At 35.7% G+C, this 22,312-nt stretch overlaps 1 protein-coding gene across 1 annotated transcript in view; it reads right to left on the reverse strand.

Annotated features, from left to right (window-relative positions):
• Positions 1–22,312, reverse strand: part of LOC114653716 (corticotropin-releasing factor receptor 2) — a 245,983-nt gene that overhangs the window by 92,804 nt on the left and 130,867 nt on the right. The window contains exon 3 of the mRNA XM_028804182.2: positions 4,062–4,147. Coding sequence (XP_028660015.2) covers positions 4,062–4,147 — 86 coding nt within the window. The remainder of the gene's footprint in view (positions 1–4,061; positions 4,148–22,312) is intronic.

Consider the following 22,312-nt stretch of genomic DNA (forward strand, 5'->3'; position numbering starts at 1 on the left):
TTGGGTTATCATTTTTATGCAGATGATACTCATCTCTACTTCAATGTTAAAAGTGGAACTTCATCAGAGCTTTCTCAGCTCACAACCTGCCTTAGTGAAATTAAAACCTGGATGGAGCAGAACTCTTTAAAATTAAATTGCAATAAAACTGAACTCCTGCAAATTGGGACTAAAATGCAACTTAATAAAATGAGCTCCTTCCCAGTCCATCTTGGCAGTGATCTCATCAGACCTGCCTCTACTGTAAAAAATCTTGGTGTCATTTTTGATTCCTCCCTCACTTATTCCGCCCACATAAACCACATTAAGAAACTTTCTTACTTTCACATCCGTAACATATCCCGTGTTCGCTCCTTCCTCTCCTTCTCTAATGCTGAGAAACTTGTCCATGCTTTTATCACATCCCGCATCGATTATTGTAATTCCCTACTGGCAGGTGCCCCTTCTAATCTTATATCACAGCTCCAGCTTATTTAAAACTCAGCTGCAAGAGTCCTTACTCTAACCAGCAGCAGCGAGCACATCACACTCATCCTGCTCCATCTTCACTGGCTCCCTGTGTCCTACAGAATCGAATATAAAATCCTACTAATAACCTACAAAGCTTTAAATAACCTCACACCAAACTACATCAGTGACCTTCTCCATCACTATGTTCCTGCCCGCCCACTAAGGTCCTCTGATTCTGGTAATCTTGTTGTGCCCTTCACTAATCTACACTCCATGGGTGACAGGGCCTTCAGCTGTATAGCGCCCAGACTCTGGAATGACCTACCAAAATTAATCAGGTCAGCTGACTCCATGAATTCTTTTAAAAAACAACTCAAAACTCATCTGTTCAGGAAGGCTTTTAGTTCTACTTGACTTGTATTACCCTTCTCTCAGTTTACCTCTCTGTCAAGTTGCTAATGTAACCTGTGTGTGTGTGCTAGACCATCAATTATGTTGTCTGTTTTTTTCTCAGAATTTACTGTCTTAATCTTCTTTATTTATTTATCTGGTTTGTACAATGCTATATACTGTATATTCTGCCGTTCTTTGTTTATTCTGTAAGTGCCTTGAGCATGAGAAAGGCGCTATATAAATAAAATGTATTATTATTATTATTATTATTAGTCTCACATCACACATAGGACTGCTCTCGCCATGCAACCATGCCCCCACACAAAGATACGAGTGCGGCAATTAAAACTATTTATTTCTTAAAATAGTACCCCACTTTACCACAGGTTGGCATCTCATACAGGAGGAAATCTTGATTTGTTTTATTCTGTATTGGTTTAGGCACTTCCCCAAAATTAGGACTCAAAGTTTCATATTTTGGAATTACAAATTACAAATTTGCGGATTGATGGATTAATAAATTGATCTGAAAATTAGTTTGAAGGTTACAAATAACGTCCTCACCTTTTTATGACAATAAACATTTTATTATATGCCTTTCTCATAATATACATGAAGATAATTCTAACAAAAAAATTATAAATGTAAAAAAAATGAGATACATGTTTTCAATTTGCAAATTACTGTATTCACAACAGTCTTCAAATTCAGATGGAAATTTTCTGCATGTGAACTGGCAATCCATATAACCCTTACTAAATGAAGACAAAGTACCACTACATGTGTTAACAGTTCTAAAGCAGATTGAATTGTCTTTATAGATTATATGTCATGCATGAAGGATCCTATTTAATAAAACATCTGCCACTTCCATACCAGAGCTGTTTAATATGCCATGTAATATATTTATTTGTTGTATATACTCTGCTAAGTCAAATGCTTTTACAGTTAAATATGGATTTATGACCTACTTGTACTTGCTTCTTCTGTTGCCTTTATCAGGCTACACGCTAATGCCAAAGATGAAAAATAAGTGGTCAGAACCTTCTTGATGTCAATGGTGGAAGAAATAGCATCAGACCACCTTGTCATTCCATCACAATTATGGATAGTAGCATGTGGTATGCCTTACTGATTGATGAATGACTGATGCATAAATAATGGAGTGAATGGGTGTCTAGCACCTCTCAGATTTTTATTATTTTATTTTTTGTCCCCAAAGCATTGTTAAGTGGAGTTTTGTCTTCCTCTGCTTTAGTGTATTATTTTGGCATGATTTATGTCTACACGTATTAATCTGTTATATTGATACTTCCAGATACCTTTCACTGAGAGAACTTGAGTTAGAATGTATAAATATTTGTTTACTACACATTAAACAGACACGTCATGCAGGCGTATTGATGCAAGTGCCTTATTGCTTTGTATTCTTCTATTTCTGTTTACATTCAAGAATCTGTGTGAACTCTATGTACAAAACCACTATATATGACAAGTAAGTCAACTGAGATTATCATAAATAGTGTAAAATATCTGCTATAGGATAGAAAATCCATCTATTTTCATTCACTTTTTCCAGTTGACAGTCATAAAAATCAGAATACATTCCAGCAGAATAATGTATAAGGCTGAAATGCTGTCACATGCCCTTACTGACTCATATAGGGAAAATTACAGCTTGGGATGCACATCTTTAAGGAAAAAAATCATAATACCTGGAGAAAACCTGGTGGGCAAAATGAAACTGTAAATTTCACATGGACAGAGATTGGGAGGGTAACTACAACCTGGTGGTACTGTTTTGTATATGTAAAACTACATGTCTGTCATTAACTCCTTGATGTACTGGCAAGAAATTATGGACTATACAAGGACAAAAATGGCTTTCACTATTGGATTAATCTCGTGACACCGAGGCCCAGAAAAATACAACCTTATTTATTTATGAAAAAATGGAGAAAACTGCAATTTTGTGTTATATTTAGTAGTTGTGCAGAGCAATATTAGTGCCAGTCTAAGGTGGTTGCAAATAACAATTTTACCTTCAGACTTCTACAAACAGTTTAACTCTCAATCTGACATGTCTTTCAAAAATGCTACGATTCAGAAGTTTGAATTATAATTAGCCACAGGCCCTCAATAACCAATAACTAACAATAGGATATCAACTGATGTTATTTTTACATCCCTTGAATTGGACTCCGTCATCTATGAAAGCTGTTGAGCCACTGCAAGCCTATTAAGGCTACATTTCTACCTAGGTGACATTGTAAAGTGCTGTTAGAAAACCAAGTATTTCATATCTACTAGCACATGTAATTGCGTTTTGTTATCAGTTATGTCTGAAAATAATTCATTGTTACAAATATTTTTAATGAACAAAAATGTGAAGTAATAAAAAATGTAAAATGTTACAACTTTCAAATCATGTAACTAAGTCCTCAAACACACCTGCATACATTTACAGCTTGTTTTATCTTGATCTCATTTTTATTTCATATACAAAAATATGTGAGGAAAAAAGGCTATCAACACTATGTATTTAAAAGTGCCATTAAAAACATAATTTAATTATTATTATAGAATTGCATCTAATAAAAAATATTTTCACATATTGTTCTAAGAAAATTAAGATATTTACACCATTCATTTTTTAGTTATATCTATAGTAAGTATTCTGAATAACTTTGTAAAATTATTGTGCAATGTTTACTAATAATAAGTTCAATATTGATAGCGTAATTAATTGTATCTACTGCTTGAATTATTTTTATTCCCTTTTCAGTTTTAAAATCACATCAGAACTGAAGCATGGTTAGCATTGTGCCTCGAAGCTTCAGGGAACAGTTTTCAGCTGCTGGCACATTTGACTACTGTTTCTTTGGGTTGCCAGATATCATCCAGTGTCCCAACAACATAACTCTTATGGTAACATCAGACTAAAATAGCCCTATATGGGCCATTGTGTGGATATGCATGCTTGTACCCTGAAACAGGCTGGAGTTTCATTCATAACTGGCTCCTGTCTTTTGCCTAAAGCTGCCACAATAAGCAACTTTCTCCCTCAATCCTTGAAAGGAAAACGTAGGCCCAGAAAATAGCTAGAGAAATAATATTACTGTTTCTTACATTAAACTCAGCATACTGTATGTCCAGGTATTCAGGATCCATTAGTTAGTAACTAACAGTTTAATGTTTATAAAAATGTAATAACATACCTTTTCTTCCAAAATAGGTTCACACTGAGAGTAGTTTATCCTGGAGGCCCATGTTCCATTTTCCATGCATTCTCTGTATGCATTTCCTGAAAAAAACAAAAATTATAGCATTATTAACACTTTATGACCTAAAATGCTGCCACTGTCCGTTCCATTTTCTGTGAAAACATGAGATAGCCATCATGACAAACTTTATGGGTTAAGTAACATGTTAAGTAACATAGAAAAAATATTGTTTTTGGGTGGAGTATTCCGTTAACTCTGTTTGGCATGTTATAATTTTATTTAAAAATGTAAATGAGATTGAGGATAGTTGTTTTTGGCTACAATAGTTTATCATTATTGCTTGATGACATGTTTTAATAGAAAGCAGAGGATTGTCAACATGTCTGTTTTGGACTAGGCTGGTTTTTTTATGATGTTACTAATTACAAAAGTCTGACATTACGGTGATAAGAATTTGATTTTCGTCAATTACTCAACTCCTGGTTTGATTTACTGCTTGGGTGCCCCTGAACATAAAAAGCCCTATGTTTGTAAGATTTGCTTTTCTTACAGATGTAAACGAAAAATAGCACATACAAGACATTTTGTAATTAATAAACTATATTTTGTCCCAATTATGGGTTTCAAGTGTTTTTTTTTTTTGTGCTTTGTGAGCATGTCCTTGTCGATCAAACACAGGAAGCTCTGCAGTCCACCTGTGACTTTACGCTGTAGGAAGATAAATAAATAAATCAAGGTAAATAGGTAAATAACATTCAATCTGACTTTTATATACAAAATACAGTGTCGGCAAAAGTGCAACGGCAGCTTCCAAATGCAGCTATAGACTCTTCAGTACGCGATTGACTCTCCATGCCAGTGTTTAGATCTGAACGGTGTATGTGACCAAAAAAGAAGTCTGACTGCATGCTCGTACCATTGCTTGTGTACTGAAGTGTCAGTATGCACTTTTCGTGGCATTAGACATGTACTGTGTGAGCATGCCCTTGTCGGTCAGACACAGGAAGCTCTGCAGTCTACTTGTGACTTTATCCTGTAGTAAGATAAGTAAATAAATCAAGGTAAATAACATTTGATCTGGCTTTTATATAAGTAACATATAAATGTTTTTTATGTAAAGACCATCACAAAACATAATCACAAAGAGGACTTTGCACAATATGTTGGTGAGCTCTGCTTTTTCTTTGAAGGACAGGTGTGGGGCAGACTGACTGACAGGATGATGCTCGAACTCTTGCTGTATCCAAGCGGTGCCATCTTTCACCTTTATGCCTGGTGCAGCTGCGTTGTTCTTATATGTGAGCAGACCTTTCTTATGGGCTAGGGCTTCTGTTCTCTTTTTCCGATGTAGAACCCTCATCATCATCTGAGTTCACCTCTGTTATAGCATGTCTTTATATGAAAACAGCAGTGTCCGAACGGTGGAGTGGGGTGGGCGGAGGGAGTGTGAACGTGACTGGGAGAATAAAACTGAATAAAAATAAAAATGCTAACCTTTACAAGTAGGCCTACCATAAATTTACACCAGCTATTATAGACTCAAATCAAATGTATGTTTTTATTCTATAATAGTAAGAATAAGAGCAGCTCACTTCTCAAAATGGAGGCATCCATGATCAAACTGCGAACATCTTGATTATGAGTCAGCAGTTCTTACTGCTGCACCACCAAAGCGGCTGTATTAAAAGTGTGTCAATGTCGCACCCTAACGCCTGTTCTTTTTCTGCAGTTATTTTCTTGAATAAAAGCATGCTTGTTTTGTTATACTTGTACCTTTTGTGAAAATGTTTATTTGATATTTGGACTTCAGTGTTCCCACATTATACACTCCATGTCAAAATTTTGTTTTTAGTACTAAAACATGAAAAATGTTTCATTTTAACGATCTGTTTACATTGATTGTTCTGGACACGGAAAGCACATGAAATGCATGTATTCCAAATAATGACATATTATTTACCCTATACAACTCTAGGCAACGGACACGCAGGTTAACAGATGATGAGAGAACTTTCTGCCCTTTCTGTGTTGGTGGGGGGATGGGATAGCAGGCTGCTTGCTGCTTTTGCTGATCGACACATTTACAACACAAAAGACGCTGATGGAGAAGTGAGAAAGGATTTAAGGTGGGTCGGGATTACGAGTTTTTCCATAGGATTTGGTAATTCTAATGTGAAAAAATAAAGAAAAGCTTCTTGGTGATTTTTCTCAGTATTGTGTGGAAGACTAGGGAGCCATACTTTGGTAATACAAATAACTGCCTATTATAAAAATATTTTATGTCACCTACATTTTGCTGTATTCCGATTCTTTTTCTACTCCTCCATTAGTTCTGACATCTTATTTATGAAAATCCGCTTAGTGAAAAAGTGGCTTCAATCATTGTGACTAATAAGACATGATTTAAGAGGTAGCATTAACATAAAAAAGAAAGAAAAAATATCTATTTTTAGGCAAAGCTGATTTCATTTATTGATTGACAAATGAGAAAGATCTGCCAGATGAAGCAGTAGGGAATCCTAATCTTGACGTTTCATTACTGCAAATCTTATTCCAGACCCATTGGAAGCAGATCAATCAATTTGCTGCACCAACAAAATGTACTGTTCAAAGTAGTACAAAAGTTTAGTTTACTACAATAGAGAGAAAACCACTACATAGCATTCCTCTCTCACTTAAATTCTTGCTCAATTCACAACAATGTTTTACAAGTTATGTACAGCTCCAATTTTTTCTGCCAGAGACTCCGACAAGATGCCATCTGTTTTATTCCCAGCATAATGGCTTATCCTTAACAAGAAAATCAATGATCAACCCATATGGAGTGGTTTGAAAGTAGGATCCATTCTTAGTAGACATGAGCTATGGCAAGTGGACATGCCTGGTTTTGTACATGTGACAAGCAATATCAACTTCTGCTAAGGCACAATATTGTGAAAAACTCTGAAATCATGTCAAAGGCATAATACCCACAAGAGAATCCTACATGTTGTACATAGAAGGAAATGCCTACCTAAGAAAATACCAGACATAAAGTATTAGAACAGTGAGAGAGCTTTTTCCATCTCAGGCGAATTGCCAAACTCAAACCAATTCTGCCTTACCACCTCCTTGAATCAGTAATCCATGCATTCATTACGTCCCGGCTCGACTATTCTAATTCCTGCCTATATGGTATTAATAAAGCCACTCTTTCTAGACTCCAATTGGTTCAAAATGCGGCTGCAAGGCTTTTAACTGGAAGCAGCAGAAGCCAACACATTACACCAATTTTAAAAACCCTACACTGGCTGCCGGTTAGATTCAGAATTGATTTTAAGATACTCCTCTTAACCTATAAGGCACTAAATGGTCTAGCTCCTGCCTACTCGAGTGTCTTGCTCCATCGTCACAATCCCCCTCGTGTTCTTAGATCCACAGATCAGCTGCTCCTAACCGTTCCCAAGGCACGTTTTAAAGTTCGTGGTGAAAGGGCTTTTTCCGTCTGTACACCTAGGCTCTGGAACTCCTTACCTTTTGTGGTTAGGCAAGCCGCTTCAGTCGCCACATTCAAATCACACCTAAAAACGCACTTCTTCACATTGGCTTTTAATTCTTAACCTGTCTTATTCCCACTTGCTTTTTGCTATTTCTCTGTTTTATTGGGTCCCCTGACCTGTTTTTAGCGTCTCTGTTTTAATTCTCTCTTAATGTTTGTTTTTAATATTTTGCTTTTAGTCTTGCTTGTTTTAACTGTACAGCGCTTTGGTCAGTTGTAATGCTGTGTTTTTAAGTGCTTAACAAATAAAAATGGTATGGTATGGTATGAGCACTGTGCCTATATAAAAATGATTATACTGTATCGCCTCATTGACATGCAAATCAAATAAGAATAGTTGGAGTAATAAATAAATGTCAGTGTAGATATAAACAGATACCAGAGTTGCTTCAATTCTTTTCTTTTCTTTACGATGTCCAAAGTTTGTAAAAAACGACGGTAGATTGCACACCATGTCCTGAAACCTGACTCTATACCACAATATGAACATTTTTACAGTAATGTCCCTTTTGATTTGCGTATTGAGTGGTCATCTTATTTATAGCACTTACCCCTTAGGATATAATAAATAGTAAGGAGTGAATCACGCTGATTTCACTTTGCCTTGAATTTGGTAAAATTGAGAAAATGTTACAGGAACTTTGCCAAACTCAGTGAACTGCACTAAAGTCAATGGAGAGGGAGAAACTGAACTAGTTTTGAGTGGATTATAATGGTGCAATCATTTTTTAAGGTTCCCTAATGGCTATGGAAACGTCTGCTAGATGTTAAACATCAATATGCTAGACCGATTTTTGTTGCCAAAAATGTCACCTGAGCTGTGATGCATCAGTGTTAACCACAGTGGCAGTGTGCCTTCTTGAGATAAATTTAATAGAAATAAATAAAAGAACAGTAAAATTTATTTCACATGGTTGCAGACAAGAAGCATTAATTCATTAAGGCTTGGCCCCCTTAGGTGCCATAGCAGATATATTTTTTTTAACTTGATGCTTTTGCTCGATCACTACCACTGCTACTAAATAAGAACAACACTAAGACACGTTGATTCTTCACTCCTTCCTGTCTGCATCAACTGCACTGCACTCTGGGTCATTTTATGTAAAGGGTAGGTTCTACACATTACACACAGGTCACACACAAGTCCATACAAGAACACATCACCTTTTAGACATGGGTACACCAAGGCATTTCCAGTTTCTTTCTGTGTGCATGTTTCGTGTTTAACTGTATTTTCAATTTTACATTTTTAGCTCATTACCAGGATCAATGGGGACTATCCCAGCCAACACTGGATGTCAAAATGGTCTTGCAAATCATCATGGGGCACTGGGAAAAAAATGTTGCCGATCAACACTAGTAGTAAACATTAGTTTAAATTTGTAATGCCACATCAGCTGTAATGTTTAAAATGAACCAGAAAGCTCATTTTTATTCTGTAAAAAGTGCATTTTTTTCTATTATCAAACATGTAAACTTTTTATTGGTATTTTTTTTAACATACAATACTACATTGCCTTTTGACCATGTCATATGCAGTATATATCTAATGCTTTGTACATGTGATGTATTGCTTGTCATTGTCAATAACACTTTTGATAATTTCCTAATATTATTGTGCAGTTTTTTTTGTCATTGGTTTTATCATTATTTTTGAAACATAATTGTTCCATACGGTTTACTATTTTTCTATAGTCTCTGCTATTTTCTGTACCGCCATATTGATTATAGCAATGACTCCCATTGCTAGTCATGTGGTTTTTGACTAATAGTGTCATCATTTGAACTTTGGATCAAAGAGTATAAAAAATAACTGCAGCTATTTCAAAGTGAAAACTTCTTAATTCAATTAAGAAATGTTTAGGAAAATACCTTTATTCATTTATTCAACTTTGGATTTGGTTTGAGTATTGGTTTTGGTAGTGTGGTGTTCTGAATAAAGTGCCCCAACTATTGTTTTGGGATTTCCTTTAGGAAGACATTTGTTTTATGGATTTTATTACTCTTAATTCTGTGTGGACTACCACCATTCTAAGCTACACTGACAAAAGCATACAAGACAAAAAGAGATTCAACAGATGTGCATCCACAAAAGGGAATAATGACAAATGTGCAGAGGAAAAATGAATGTGGTGACAAATGTGCTCAGCTAGTAAAGGGTCACTATATTGTGCAATTTATAGTGCCATGAAGAAAATCTGCAAAACAAAACATATAATGTCAGATGAAGCAGAATAAATAAATGGTGCCACAACATAAAATCATGTAAATGAAAGATTAACTGTACTATACAGTTTATAGCATCATATTACATGCGATCACTTGCAAATGGTTTAAATGGCATTATTGTTCATTTCTTTGCCTTGTTCTGTTGTGCTGCGATTATCTCGTTGGCTGGCATTTCGGGTGGCATGCATAAGGTTAGTGAGAGGAACAGCACACGTGCAATACCCCCAGGTGGATAACAAGATTCTCATGAAGGAGCCAAAGTACTGCTGTGGTGATCCTGGGGCGGTTGCACAACTGGAGGCAGTTAAGAGATACTGGAAGTGTATGCCATTTACAAAACATGAAGCAGCCTGACAGTTCCGCAGTTTGGATGCACACTGCTTGTCTCTTGCCCAAACAGACCACCTCGGGTAATCTTCTAATGATGAATGGTCCTGAGCCACTGCTTGTTGTAAAATTATACACTCCATATGATGGTGGAGGAGTAGTCTGCTTCCAAATATACAGTACACAAATTGACTTAGTTTTGAGTGTGAAAAGCTCTTTGTGCACAAAAATGTCCACTATACTACATATATATTGTACATTCTATATATATAGACATAGTATAATCCACTTATTGTGGAAGGCTAAATAAACTATTATTATCATATCATAATATTCTAAAATATGCTTAATTCAATTCAGAGTTGTGGGAGAGTAAATAAAATATTAGTAATATTACTATTGGTGTGCCACATAGAATGCAACAAACATTTCAGTAGTAGTAATTCTCTTTAAATACAGTATAACACAGCTATTTTTATCTTTTCTTTAAAACAAATTATTGATGAAAGTTGTACTTTTTCCTGGGGTTTGTCGGATTTTTTTTCTTTGTCTGAACGTACTTCAGTGATGAGGTAGCACCTTGTTGCCAAGCAACGCCAAGCAAGAAGTTGTTCTGAAGATGGATAAACTAAAGTTATTTTATTCATAGGCACTTTCATTTGGATTTCTGTACACTTGGGAAATGAACAGGTTATGAAATGACAAGGTTAATGTCAAACACACCAAAAACTTAAGTACGAAAGGGAACTGAGAGTCTCTTTACACCAAATTTTGTTTGCTATTAACTTCTAAATGTGCTTCTTAAACAGTTCAAGACCATTAGCCCTTACACCACTTGATTCACGGACAATTGCTATTCGCAGGTCACAAGGCTACTTTGCAAATTCTCATACTGAGAGAAGCATGAGTTGTTTTGTATTTGTATCTTCTAATGTTGTATTTATTGTGTTTGTGTTTATTAAGGTACTGTCACTAGTCTGTGGGAGGAATGCAAGTTTAATGTTTCCCACCTGGCTTGTGTTCAAATTTCTCATTTATGTTTGTTAAAACTGTTCATTTACTGTATATACTGATCATTTAGTTCCTATATATTTCTGTATCTTTTTCTATGTGCATGCATTTTATGGGTGCTCTCCCAAAAGGTGGGGCCTCCTGCCCATTACTGTGACGAGGCCATCCTTAACCCTATAAAAGCTAAGGAAAACTCACAGTCCCTTGCGGTTCATTAAATGCACTGGCATTGGTGAGTTTTGTTGGATTTCTGATTGCACTTTTTACTTTTGTGGATTTGTGGATTTTTGATCTCTTTGCTCTGTTTTTATATCATGCATTGTAACTTTGTTTGCTCCGGGTTTGCTAATTTAGGGAACACCTTTTGTCTTTTTTGCTCTTTGCTCCTTCCTGAGGAGCATTTTTGCATAAGATTTTTTATATAAATATTATTTGTTTGCCCTCGCACTACTAGATGGTGTTTGATGGTTTTGCCCTCCTCTATAAGGCATTTTTAGTCATTATTGGGACTTGTCATGGCCAGAAACCTCAGGTTCATGACAGAAAGTAAGGATTGTACTGTCCTGTGTACACATGACAATGAATTTGTGTACCATAGTTAATGAGGGTTTTGATTGTTAATTTTATTGACTCACTTACTGTGTTACATTAAATATTTTGTTAATTATTATGCCAAAACATTATACATGTGTTTAGAATATTTAGAATTATTGTAATAAGATAAAAAATTATAAAATGGCAGAATTAGATTAATCAAAAACTTTTAAAACAGCTTTAAGTATTGTGTCACAGTTTTCGCTGACTCCCCAAGATGAATGATCTCAGGGAACAGGACAGATCAATAAGGATAAGACTGAAAATAGCAGATGCCTCAGAGTCTACAATATTCTCTGGATGCACCTAGGAAAAATCCCCCACACTGCCCAAAAAAGGTGGCTCCTTTCTGGTCACTCCAATCTCTGAGAGTATAAAAGGTGAAGAATAGAGCTAAGGAGCAGATCACGTTTTTTGTTAATAAAAAAATTACCTGAGTGGCTGAACCACACACATGAGAGAAGGCAAAGCACAATCCAAGAAGATAAAAGACATCAAGGGTTAAAAGAGCCTGGTTAATTATGTAAATAACGAGAATATTTACACCAGATGCATCAAACTCAGATTCTGGAGGGCCACAGTGGCTGCAAGTTTTCATTCCAGCCATCAGAAATCAAATACTTCTGCTAAAGAAGCACACTACTTTTGTATTAATGTTAATAAATATTTTATGATTCAACACATTTAATAGATTCTTTTTTGCTAAATCCACAGCCACATTAGAGAGGGATGCTAAGCAAATTGACAGATGACCAGTGATTTCATATGCCTTTATGATCCCACCAATATGTTATCTTTTTAGAATTAGAGAATGTATCTTTGGCAACAGGTTGAACTTCATGTTTTTTTATGCTTGAAGCATATTGTCAAGCACCTGGGTGTAGTCTGGTGCTCCATAGTTGGCAAGAAAATTCTCACCAACAATCTTGAATGCCTTTTATGGGATTTCCATAAAAATAGTTCCATCTAAACTAGCAGATCTTTAAATGGATTTTCAATGATGACGTATCTTATGTGTAAAATATGGCATTAGTTATTTATGGTAACATCTGTGTCAAATTTCTGGATCCTTCACCTTCCTTGTTCATCATCACAACATAAGTCCAAGTTTTACATGAAGAGGAGGCAAAATATCTTTATTGGATTGAAAAGTGGTTTATGTGCTACAGTATTCTGCCCTGTAACTAAATGCAAATGGAGAGGTCGGTTCTTCTTAATATAATGAGACACTTTAGCATGGCTGTCGCTCAAACAACAGTGCTTAGTACTGTATATCTTAGTTACATTCCTAGTAGCAGCGCCATTACTTTTAGATCGGCAAAATCCATAAGATATACTGAAAAGTACCGAAAAGTTCAGTTAGAAAAAGCTTTGCTGTCTGTTGTAATTTGACATAATGATTTTTTTCTTTCTTAAATTTACCCTTAAAATCTGAATGTCACCACATGCAAACAATCACTTGTAGAATCCATTCACTTTATCATTGTTTGACTTCAACAAGGTGAAATTAAACTGCTCATCTTGCTGTAGTTGCCTTACTTATTGTAACAGATCTATGCTCTATGCCAAATTTCTTTTCCTCAGTAAGAAAATTATATTGGTCTTTGAAACTTTTGGAAGGAGTAAAGTCTGTATAAGCTTTAGCTTGTGAAGACATTGATGAGTTATGCAACTTTTATTTAACAATAACAAGCTTTAACATTGACATGAATAGCAGGCTAATATAAGGAAAGGTCTGTTAAGTAACTGCTGTTGACTTTAAATCAGACACAGGTCAATGATCATTGGTAAGTAAAGATAATTACTATAATTAACCTTTAGACTAATTTTGGGGTTTAAAGATTTCAAATGAAACTCAGGTTTAGATGACAAAGATGATAGCTTTGCAAGATAAGCACTGAGAGTAAAGCTAAGCAATGCCAAGCATGAATGCTTTTCTAAAGTTCTTATAGCCATTATTATTATTATATTTTTAAACATTTTATTTAATTTATTAAAATCAAATAACATTACATACAAGCAAGTCAATTTTAACAAACCTAGGTTTGAATCAAATCAACCCCTTCCCATGAGAAAGACAGCTAGGCCAACAGAGTAAAACTTTAATAGTAGGATAAATAAATGGAATAGAATAAAAAAGGGAAGAGAATCCACTTCCCCAATATAGGTGCTTATTCTAAAATGTTATTGATTACATCCTCTAAGTGAGAATTAGATTTTTTTCAATTTCAAATAGTATATAACATCAGTTACCCACTGACTTAGAATGGGAGAGTTAGGATTCTTCCAATTAAGCAAGATAAGTCTACAAGCTAATAGTGAAATAAAGGTGATTACAGTTTGTTTGTCCTTCTCCACTTTAAGCCCATCTGGGAGTACCCCAAACACAGCTGTTAATGGATTAGGAGGGATTGTGATACCAAAGCTGTCTGAGAGGCATTTAAAGATTTTGGTCCAGAATGATGTTAATTTGTTTCAGGGCAAAAACATGCGGCCCAGTGAGGCCGGAACTTGATTGCAGCGTTCGCAGGTTGGATCTTGCGCTGGAAACATTTTGGACAATTTTAAACGAGCCAGATGCACTCAATATATAATTTTAAGTTGAGTAATTAAATGCTTTACACATATGGAGCTCGAGTGAATTCTGTGCATGACTGCCTTCCACTCCTTTTCTGAAATGATGAGTGAGAGATGCTTTTCCCACTGTACTCTGGGATCTTGGAAATGGGAGGAATTTAATTTGTTTTTATATATTACAGAGATGCTCAATATTTTTTCCAGAACAGAGGTAGGTGGGAGGTGAGGAAAATTGGGCAGGTTTTGTTTAGCAAAGTTTCTAATTTTGAGGAAGTGAAAGAAATGTGTTGCTGGAAAGTTAAATTTGGAGTGTAATTGTTTGTAGGATGTGAAGACATTGTATAGCCATTATTAAGGTATACTCAGCTTGCATTGTTATATACTTAGTGTCTTCATTGGATCTGTGATGGTGGTAAGCATTCTGGTTTGGGCTTAATGTAAGTGGCTTTAATGTACAGCATGACTAGTTTCTCAAAATATTTCATAATGACTGGCATACTGTAAGTGCAATTGGGTAATAGTCATTGAGGCAGGATACTGATGACTTCTTAAGAACCAGGATTATAATTGTGGATTTAAAACATTTTGAAACAGTAGCTTGGGCCAGGAATGTGTTAAAAATATCAGCAAAGACCTCTGCTGGTTCGCTAGCCCACTTTCTCATTATTACACTTTTTAAAATGAAACAAAGTTGCACAGCCAATGGGTTTGTGGTTCTTTTCTGTAAGGAAGGCAGGACAGGCAACTCAAAAAAGGTCCTGGGAGTATTTAGAGAAAGTATACTTACTGTTATGCTTTAACCTCAGTTCCTCCCCTGGCTTGTGCTCAGATTCCTTTTTTATGTTTGTTTTGTTCATGTGTGATCCTTTTGTTTATGTTAATATTGCTATTTATGTTTATTATTTGTATTATTATATTGTTCTTTTATTAGTTTTGTGTGTCATTTCTAGGAGTCCATGCTTGTTCTACAATGTTCCTCATATTTTATTGGTGGTTATCCAAGAGGCAGGGCCACATGTCCATCTCTGTCTAAGGACTGACGTCAGCCTTATAAAAGCTAAAAAACATACAGTTCCTTGTGGTATATTGCATGTGCCAGGTTTTAGTGAGTTCTCTTTGATTATTAATTTGCTTTTTGCTGAATTACTAGATTTTGTCCTTTTTTGCTCTGTTTTTTTTACATCTCTTTGGATTTGTGTATTTGGGACATGTTTGCCACTGAGTTGCCTGCTTTTTTAAGGTAATTCCTTCTGTGCCTTTTTTGTCCCTTTTTTTTTTGCTATAAAGTATTTTTGATAAATAAATCTTTTATTTTATAATGATTCATCTTTTGCCCTTTCTGTTCTATAAGCTGAAATTTGGAGGTGACTCTTTTTGCAGTAGTTTTTGGGACTTTAAAGTAAATTGGCCAGTTACCCATTTTGAGGATCTGCTCCCTAGTTACTTTGGAGGCCTTATTTCAATATATTGTTTGGAAGAACTCCCCAGATCAGATACTTTTCTGAATAAAGCCATCAGATAAGAACACTTTCTGGTAGTCAGATACCGTTAACGTTACCGTGGCTAACCTCACAATCAGGAAGTACTGGGAATAAAAGGGAGCTCTTCTGTCAGATTAAAAATTATCTGCATAATATCAATATGTCAATAAATCAAATAGTCAGTCCAGAAAAGGCAGGGAGGAACAGAACTAGAAGATATTGTGTAGGGCAACCACAGTGCCCTAAGGTGTGTGGGCAACTGGGGCACAAGGCAACAGTGATGTACCCAATCTTGTGCTATTATTAATCATTTTCATCCCTACTCCACTGCATGTTTGTGAGTCAGCAACAAATGTTTTTTTAAGTAAACTGAGAGATGTTTTAAAATAATTTAGATCTGGCAGTATTTTTCCAGTTCTGGTGCCTCTGAAATTTGCTTTTTTCAGTTGTTTACATAAAGTAAACTTGGATATCATATTTCTAAAGATGAACACTGTCTTGCAGTTTAAAATTGCACAGTTTGAGAAATTGCTTGATATTTTCCCTCTAGTGTAATATTATAAGAAAGTCATGGAAAGGCACTCTGAGGAATGGCTTATAGACAGTCGATAAAACAGCTTGATCTATAAATGGTAAAATAACAAAATGCATTAGTACTAACAAATCGATGGTTTCAATCACAGCAGATAGCAACAAGGTTGAGTGGCGTGACCATCCACAGGACATAAATTAACAGTTAAAAGGCCCCTAGAGGTGTCATTGTTGAGCCTAATGAGAATGACAGGGTAGTTTCTTTGCCTACATTCTGTCATGGCACTCCTGTTACTTCACTGCTTTTTTTACATTAAGAACGTATATTCAAAACTATATTGACTATGGGGTTTGTAAGAACAGTCTGTCTTGGCAAAATCTTTATTGTAGGACGTGCCCTATGCTTAGATCAATATGTAATTTCAGAAATGCCTTGTATTTATTTGTCACTGGTACAAGATAGATGCCTAAAACGTTGGGACATTTCTCAGTTGATGCCAATGTTCAGCTTGACCAACTAACAAACTCTGTGTTTCTGGAAATGATACTCTGAAATAATATCTTTGTAATATTTTAACCCCAAGTTCTAGCCTGGATTTGCAACAACTGAAGCTATAATATATAATTCATAATTGTATCCATTCTCATGAACTTATCATCTACTAAACCTTAATCAGTAATTCAGTAGACAATTGCTGCCATGTCGCATGTGATCTTAGGCAATTACTCCCATACTGCAGTTTAATGACTATAATTATTTTTAATTGTCTGTTAGTTCAGCAAGCATTCACTAGTACGCTAGAAGTTTTAATTAACTGCAACACACCTATGGAATTCTGTTAATACTTTGCATTATTCTGGATTATTGTTGTTTAATAAGCAGTGCCTTAAATTTAAATTTACATTTTTACAAACAGTATATGTATAACATCCTCTTGTGCTAGTTAGTTTTACCAAGCAGTAATGGTATTTGGTATGCACTTTTAATTCTTCTAAACATTCCACTACTTTGAATTATTATAATAAACACAGTAAAATAAATATTAGATTTGATTATGAATTTCCCATTAATGTCAAATGTAAATTAAAGGTTCTGTTATTGTGTTATATTCAGTATTTCAATGTCTGTCTATATCATTTCTTTGTTTGATTGTTCCTTTGTTAATGCTTAATGTTGTCTTTTTTGAAAATATAATTGTATTCTTTATAAAGGATGAGGCATTATGCACACATTTGCTCCACACAAGATTGAGGTTCCAGCCCAGGCAGTTGGCAAGTACCAGCATGTTGCTGTGCCACATGTGTTTGATGCGTAGTGGATGTCAGAGCTTTCATTGTCTTTCTTCTTTTTTCTGTCAGATTCTGCAATCTGCCTCATGCTCACCAGATGTTGATGCGGTACTTTTTCTTTCTGCCATGTCATCTTCTTGATCAGTTTCCCTATGCAGTTGGCTGTAGGAAAGGCACAAACCCTGGCAACTTCGTGCACGTTTCCATCAATCACATTTTTTGCTTCACCAGCGCATATCTCATCATAAGCTTTGATCAATGTTCTAGCTCCAATGGTTCGCAAGTAATTGTGTTGCAGACAAGCACAACCCTTACTATATTATACAGTAAGTAAAGATTGAGTGTTTTGACATTACTCTAACATGAAAAGGGGAAATAATATATGATGATGGCCTTTAATCAATGTTAAATATAATTTTCAGTAAACCAGTTATTTTAATTTGTAATAAAATAGATAAAAAAGACATAATGAAATTTTAAATCAAAAGGGGTAAAAAAGTTCAAAGGAAGAAACAGAGATGGGCCAGAGCCAATAGGCAAAATGATTAAGTAGAGCCAAAGTTTACTTATACACAAGTAGTTTTGCTTTCTTCAGCAACTGTTTTATACACAACACATCTTCCTTGGTGGCATTTTCTTTATAGTGTGGGACCAGAAGAGGTGTGGCTTTAAAAGTGGAACAGAAGTGATGTCACTTATTCATAAGAGATGTCCTCCTCCACTCTAAGTAAGGAGATGACCGGCACATTATACATTATGTATCACTCTTAATCTTCCCCCTGTGTTCAAGCAAGACCCCTTAAGACACTCACTGGACTAACAGTACAATCTGTATGTACTCTCTGTCTAATACAAGGATGAAGTTTCAGTTCTCATATGAAGCCTTGCATATCTTTGGAAGCCTGTTTTTCACGTCATAAAGACCCAAGCACTTTGGTTTTGTGTTCCTCAGTGAGTGTCTCTTCCCAGCACGGCCAACTTATATGAAGGTTTTCAAAGTTCATGCAAGTCTGATCACCACATGCTTACCAAAGCTTAAATGGAAGGATACGATAATAAAAGTGGCCTAAGAATAAGGTGTGAGGTTATTTTATACTAAGTGATCCAATGGTATACCCCAGTTTCAATGAGTTTCTGGAATCCTTCTTTCTCTTCACAATGAAGACAAACCCCACTGAGATCTTTGCTCTTCTGTATTTATGACATGTTGTTCATATCTTAAACTATACCAATATGCAAAATAAATATATAGACTGTTCCATAGATTTCCAAGTAAGTGATTTAACTGATCTCAAATAATAATATTAACTACACAGCACTTGATGACCCTGTCAAGCATCTATCCATCCGTTTTCTAAAACCATTTTTTATTATACACATCTAGAGTTGCCAAATAAGGAAACATATCACATTCCTAGATTATGGGATGAAACCAAAGTATAAGGTATTGAAACAGGGATTCCTACTCTTTAAGGGCACAATATTAAACCTTTAACCCAAATTAGCCACATCAATCTCTAGCAGGTCCACCAACTCTCTTTGGGGCTGTGCTTCAAATAAAGGTATGATAAAGAGCCTGTTTTGGGTGTTTTTAATTTAATCAATATTTCTCTATACATAAATTGGTTTTATATGATGTTTAGATTACATTAGAGGTTCAAATGATTGCATAAAGACACATCATTATAAACGGTTCATAAATCATTTAAATTGGAAGAGAGAGATAGACAACAAGACAGGAAGAAAGTCAGAAGGAAAGGCTGATTTGTAATATGCTGTATAAACACCACTACATTATAAAAGACCAGATATACCAATTCTCTTTGGGAATACAGTTCAAAGATGATTTGAAAGAGGTGGCTGCCCGGAGGATACTTTTATATGTCAGTAAACAAATAAATAAATAAATATACAAAATGAAATTATCAGATATGCAGTATAAATTTTAATCTGACTGAAGGGCATAAAGTCTCAGTGTCCAATACTCTTTTAATTTGGTTTGGAAGTAAATATACTGTATATAAATGTTTCATGTTTTAAATATAATGGACTATTGTGATCACTGAGGCACACATGATAGATACTTAGTCTTAACTATGTTGACTGCACAAAGACTAGGATAATTTGGCTGTCAGCCCCCTTGCAAATCTCTTAAGAAACTAATCAAAATGAATTCTTTGGAAATGTCAGTGGCATCCCATATTAGTTTCCACTGTGTAACAAAATTAAAAATATGAGACACTTTTTTCTAAAAGTATTAGCCGGAAGAACCATTGAATAATCTAGTACTGCAACAACAAACAAATCTAGGATTGTGTATTAATTTTTTTATGCTTTAAAGCTATTACTACAAACAACACAAATTATTCATAAAACTATCCGTTCATCTTTTCTGTTTTCCATTACAGGATTGTAAGCAGCTGAACCTCTCTTGGCAACACTTTGTGCAAGAAAGCATCCAATCTTGGATGAAACATCAGTCCATCACACAGTGTACTTACTGCACATCAATTCACAATGAGGGAATATTAGTAGCCCTAAAAAACACTTATAAATAAACAACATTTAAATGCCACACAGGCAGTATTAAGCTATCAAATAGCTTCACAGCATTAACCACTACACCACTATGCCACATCTTCACGTCTTTTACCATTCAAGGTAGTTGGCTGCATAAAGAGCAAGAAGTATCTTCTATATGTATATAAAAGCCAAATACCACTGACACACTCATCACGAAATCTCCAAAACCATGAGGATTTAGGACTTGAAATTTGGAATGTAGGTTACCCTTGGCCCATAGGTGCTCGCTAAGAAACGGCTTTAAAAATTTCTGGGACGAGGATTTGGTCTCATCCGTTGTGGGAGATGGGCGTCTGAAGCTGAGCTCCTTTAGCAGTGGTGTTATTATTTCTTATTTTCCCGAGGTATCCTGTATTTATCCAACCCGAGGGTTCTATTACAGTATATGCAAGCATATATAAACATGGTCGGCAAGAAAGGGGGTCAGAAGGAAACGGAAAAGAAACCTAAAGTTACATCCAAGCCTAGACAGGCTAGTCCAAGTTCAAGTTCAAGGTACGGCCTATCAGAGACTGACCTGGAACAGACAGGCGAAAGCCCAGACTCCTCTGGACCACGGTCCGCTGCATCATCTTCAGTTGAGAGCAAAAATGGGAGTGAATGTGCAAGTGATGCAGGTCACGAAAGCTCACCGATTGGAGAAGATCAGTCGAAACTGGAAAAGGCCTTGCAGTCCGCTTTCACCTACTCCTCGTGAGCCAGGAACATGTAATAGAGTCCGCTGCTTCACCTACATTGCACGAAAGCAGAAATGATCTGTTCGAACTGAAGGTGATGATTGCTGAGCTCAAGCAAGAGATAAAGAATGATATAAAGAAAGAGACAAATGCTCAAGACAAATGAGAGGATAAGTGAGAAGACAAGCAAGAACACAAGTGAGAAGCTGCGGCGGGACCTGCAAGAGCTGCAGCATGATAATAAAGACTCAGAGAAACGTTTATATAATCTCTTTGAGGCACCCTTTAAATGTATGCTGGAAAAAATTGAGAAGCACATTCAGGAAAATGTGTCTAAACTGAGCACATTTGCCGATCAGCTGGAGGATGTTAAGCAGACATTCATGACTCAGATTAAAACAGACGAAAACCTAGCATCCACCGCTGATAGAAAAGCAATAGCCGCAAATTCCAAATGCAAAAAACTCGGAGACAGACTTGCTGCTCTGGAAGATGGATGCAGAAGGAATAATATTAGAATTGAAGGTCTACCTGAGAATCGCGAAAGTCCAAACCCAGTGAAATTAGTATCTGAACTATTCTCCAAAATAATTGGAGAGGACTTTAAATCAGACACCGAGATAGCTGCAGCTTATCGCATACGGGGATTGAACAACTCTAAGCATAGGACTTTTATTGTGCGCTTCGAGAAGTTACAATCAAAGTTAAATGTAATGTCACTTCTCAGACAGAAACAAGACATTATGTTTGGAAATAACCTAATTCGTATTTTCCCTGACTTCTCACCCTCAACAGCTGCTAAGCTTGCATCTTTTTATAATATTAAACAGCGCTTACGAAAAGCCGATATCAGATACTGCCTCTTGTATCCTGCCAAACTGAAAGTGGAGATTCAAGGCAAACATTATCTGCTTCCTCTCTACTGGTAAATATGTAAAGAGTTAAGAAAATTGATCCCGACACTTTCCTGAAATAAGACCGTGAGTCGCACCCTGCCATGGCATCGTAATGAAGATATCACCGATTGTCTGATCCACTTGCAATGACACTGGTACCGTAATTATACATCCTTTTCCCTTCTTGGTCACTATTTGTTTTTGTTTTAATTACAATTATACACATTTGTGTATGTATGTGTGGGAGAAATTAAATTAGTAACCTTTTTCTTTCTTTTTTTTTACTATTCTAAAGGAGACTGTTTAACACCTTTCCCTCGGTTTACTATCTTAACATTTCAAAAATGTTGAAGATTTTCTTTTCTTTTTTTTTTTTATATTTTATGCTTATAGTATTTAGACTGTATTGGCAATAGATATCTCTGTTTTAATTCACATACACCGCTGCTGGGGGCTTATTTTCTTTTGGACGTGCTCTGTCTCTAGGTATGTCAGAGGACTGGGACTTTGT

Source organism: Erpetoichthys calabaricus, chromosome 6 (assembly GCF_900747795.2).
Source record: "Erpetoichthys calabaricus chromosome 6, fErpCal1.3, whole genome shotgun sequence".
In the NCBI taxonomy this organism is placed as follows: Eukaryota; Metazoa; Chordata; class Cladistia; order Polypteriformes; family Polypteridae; genus Erpetoichthys; species Erpetoichthys calabaricus.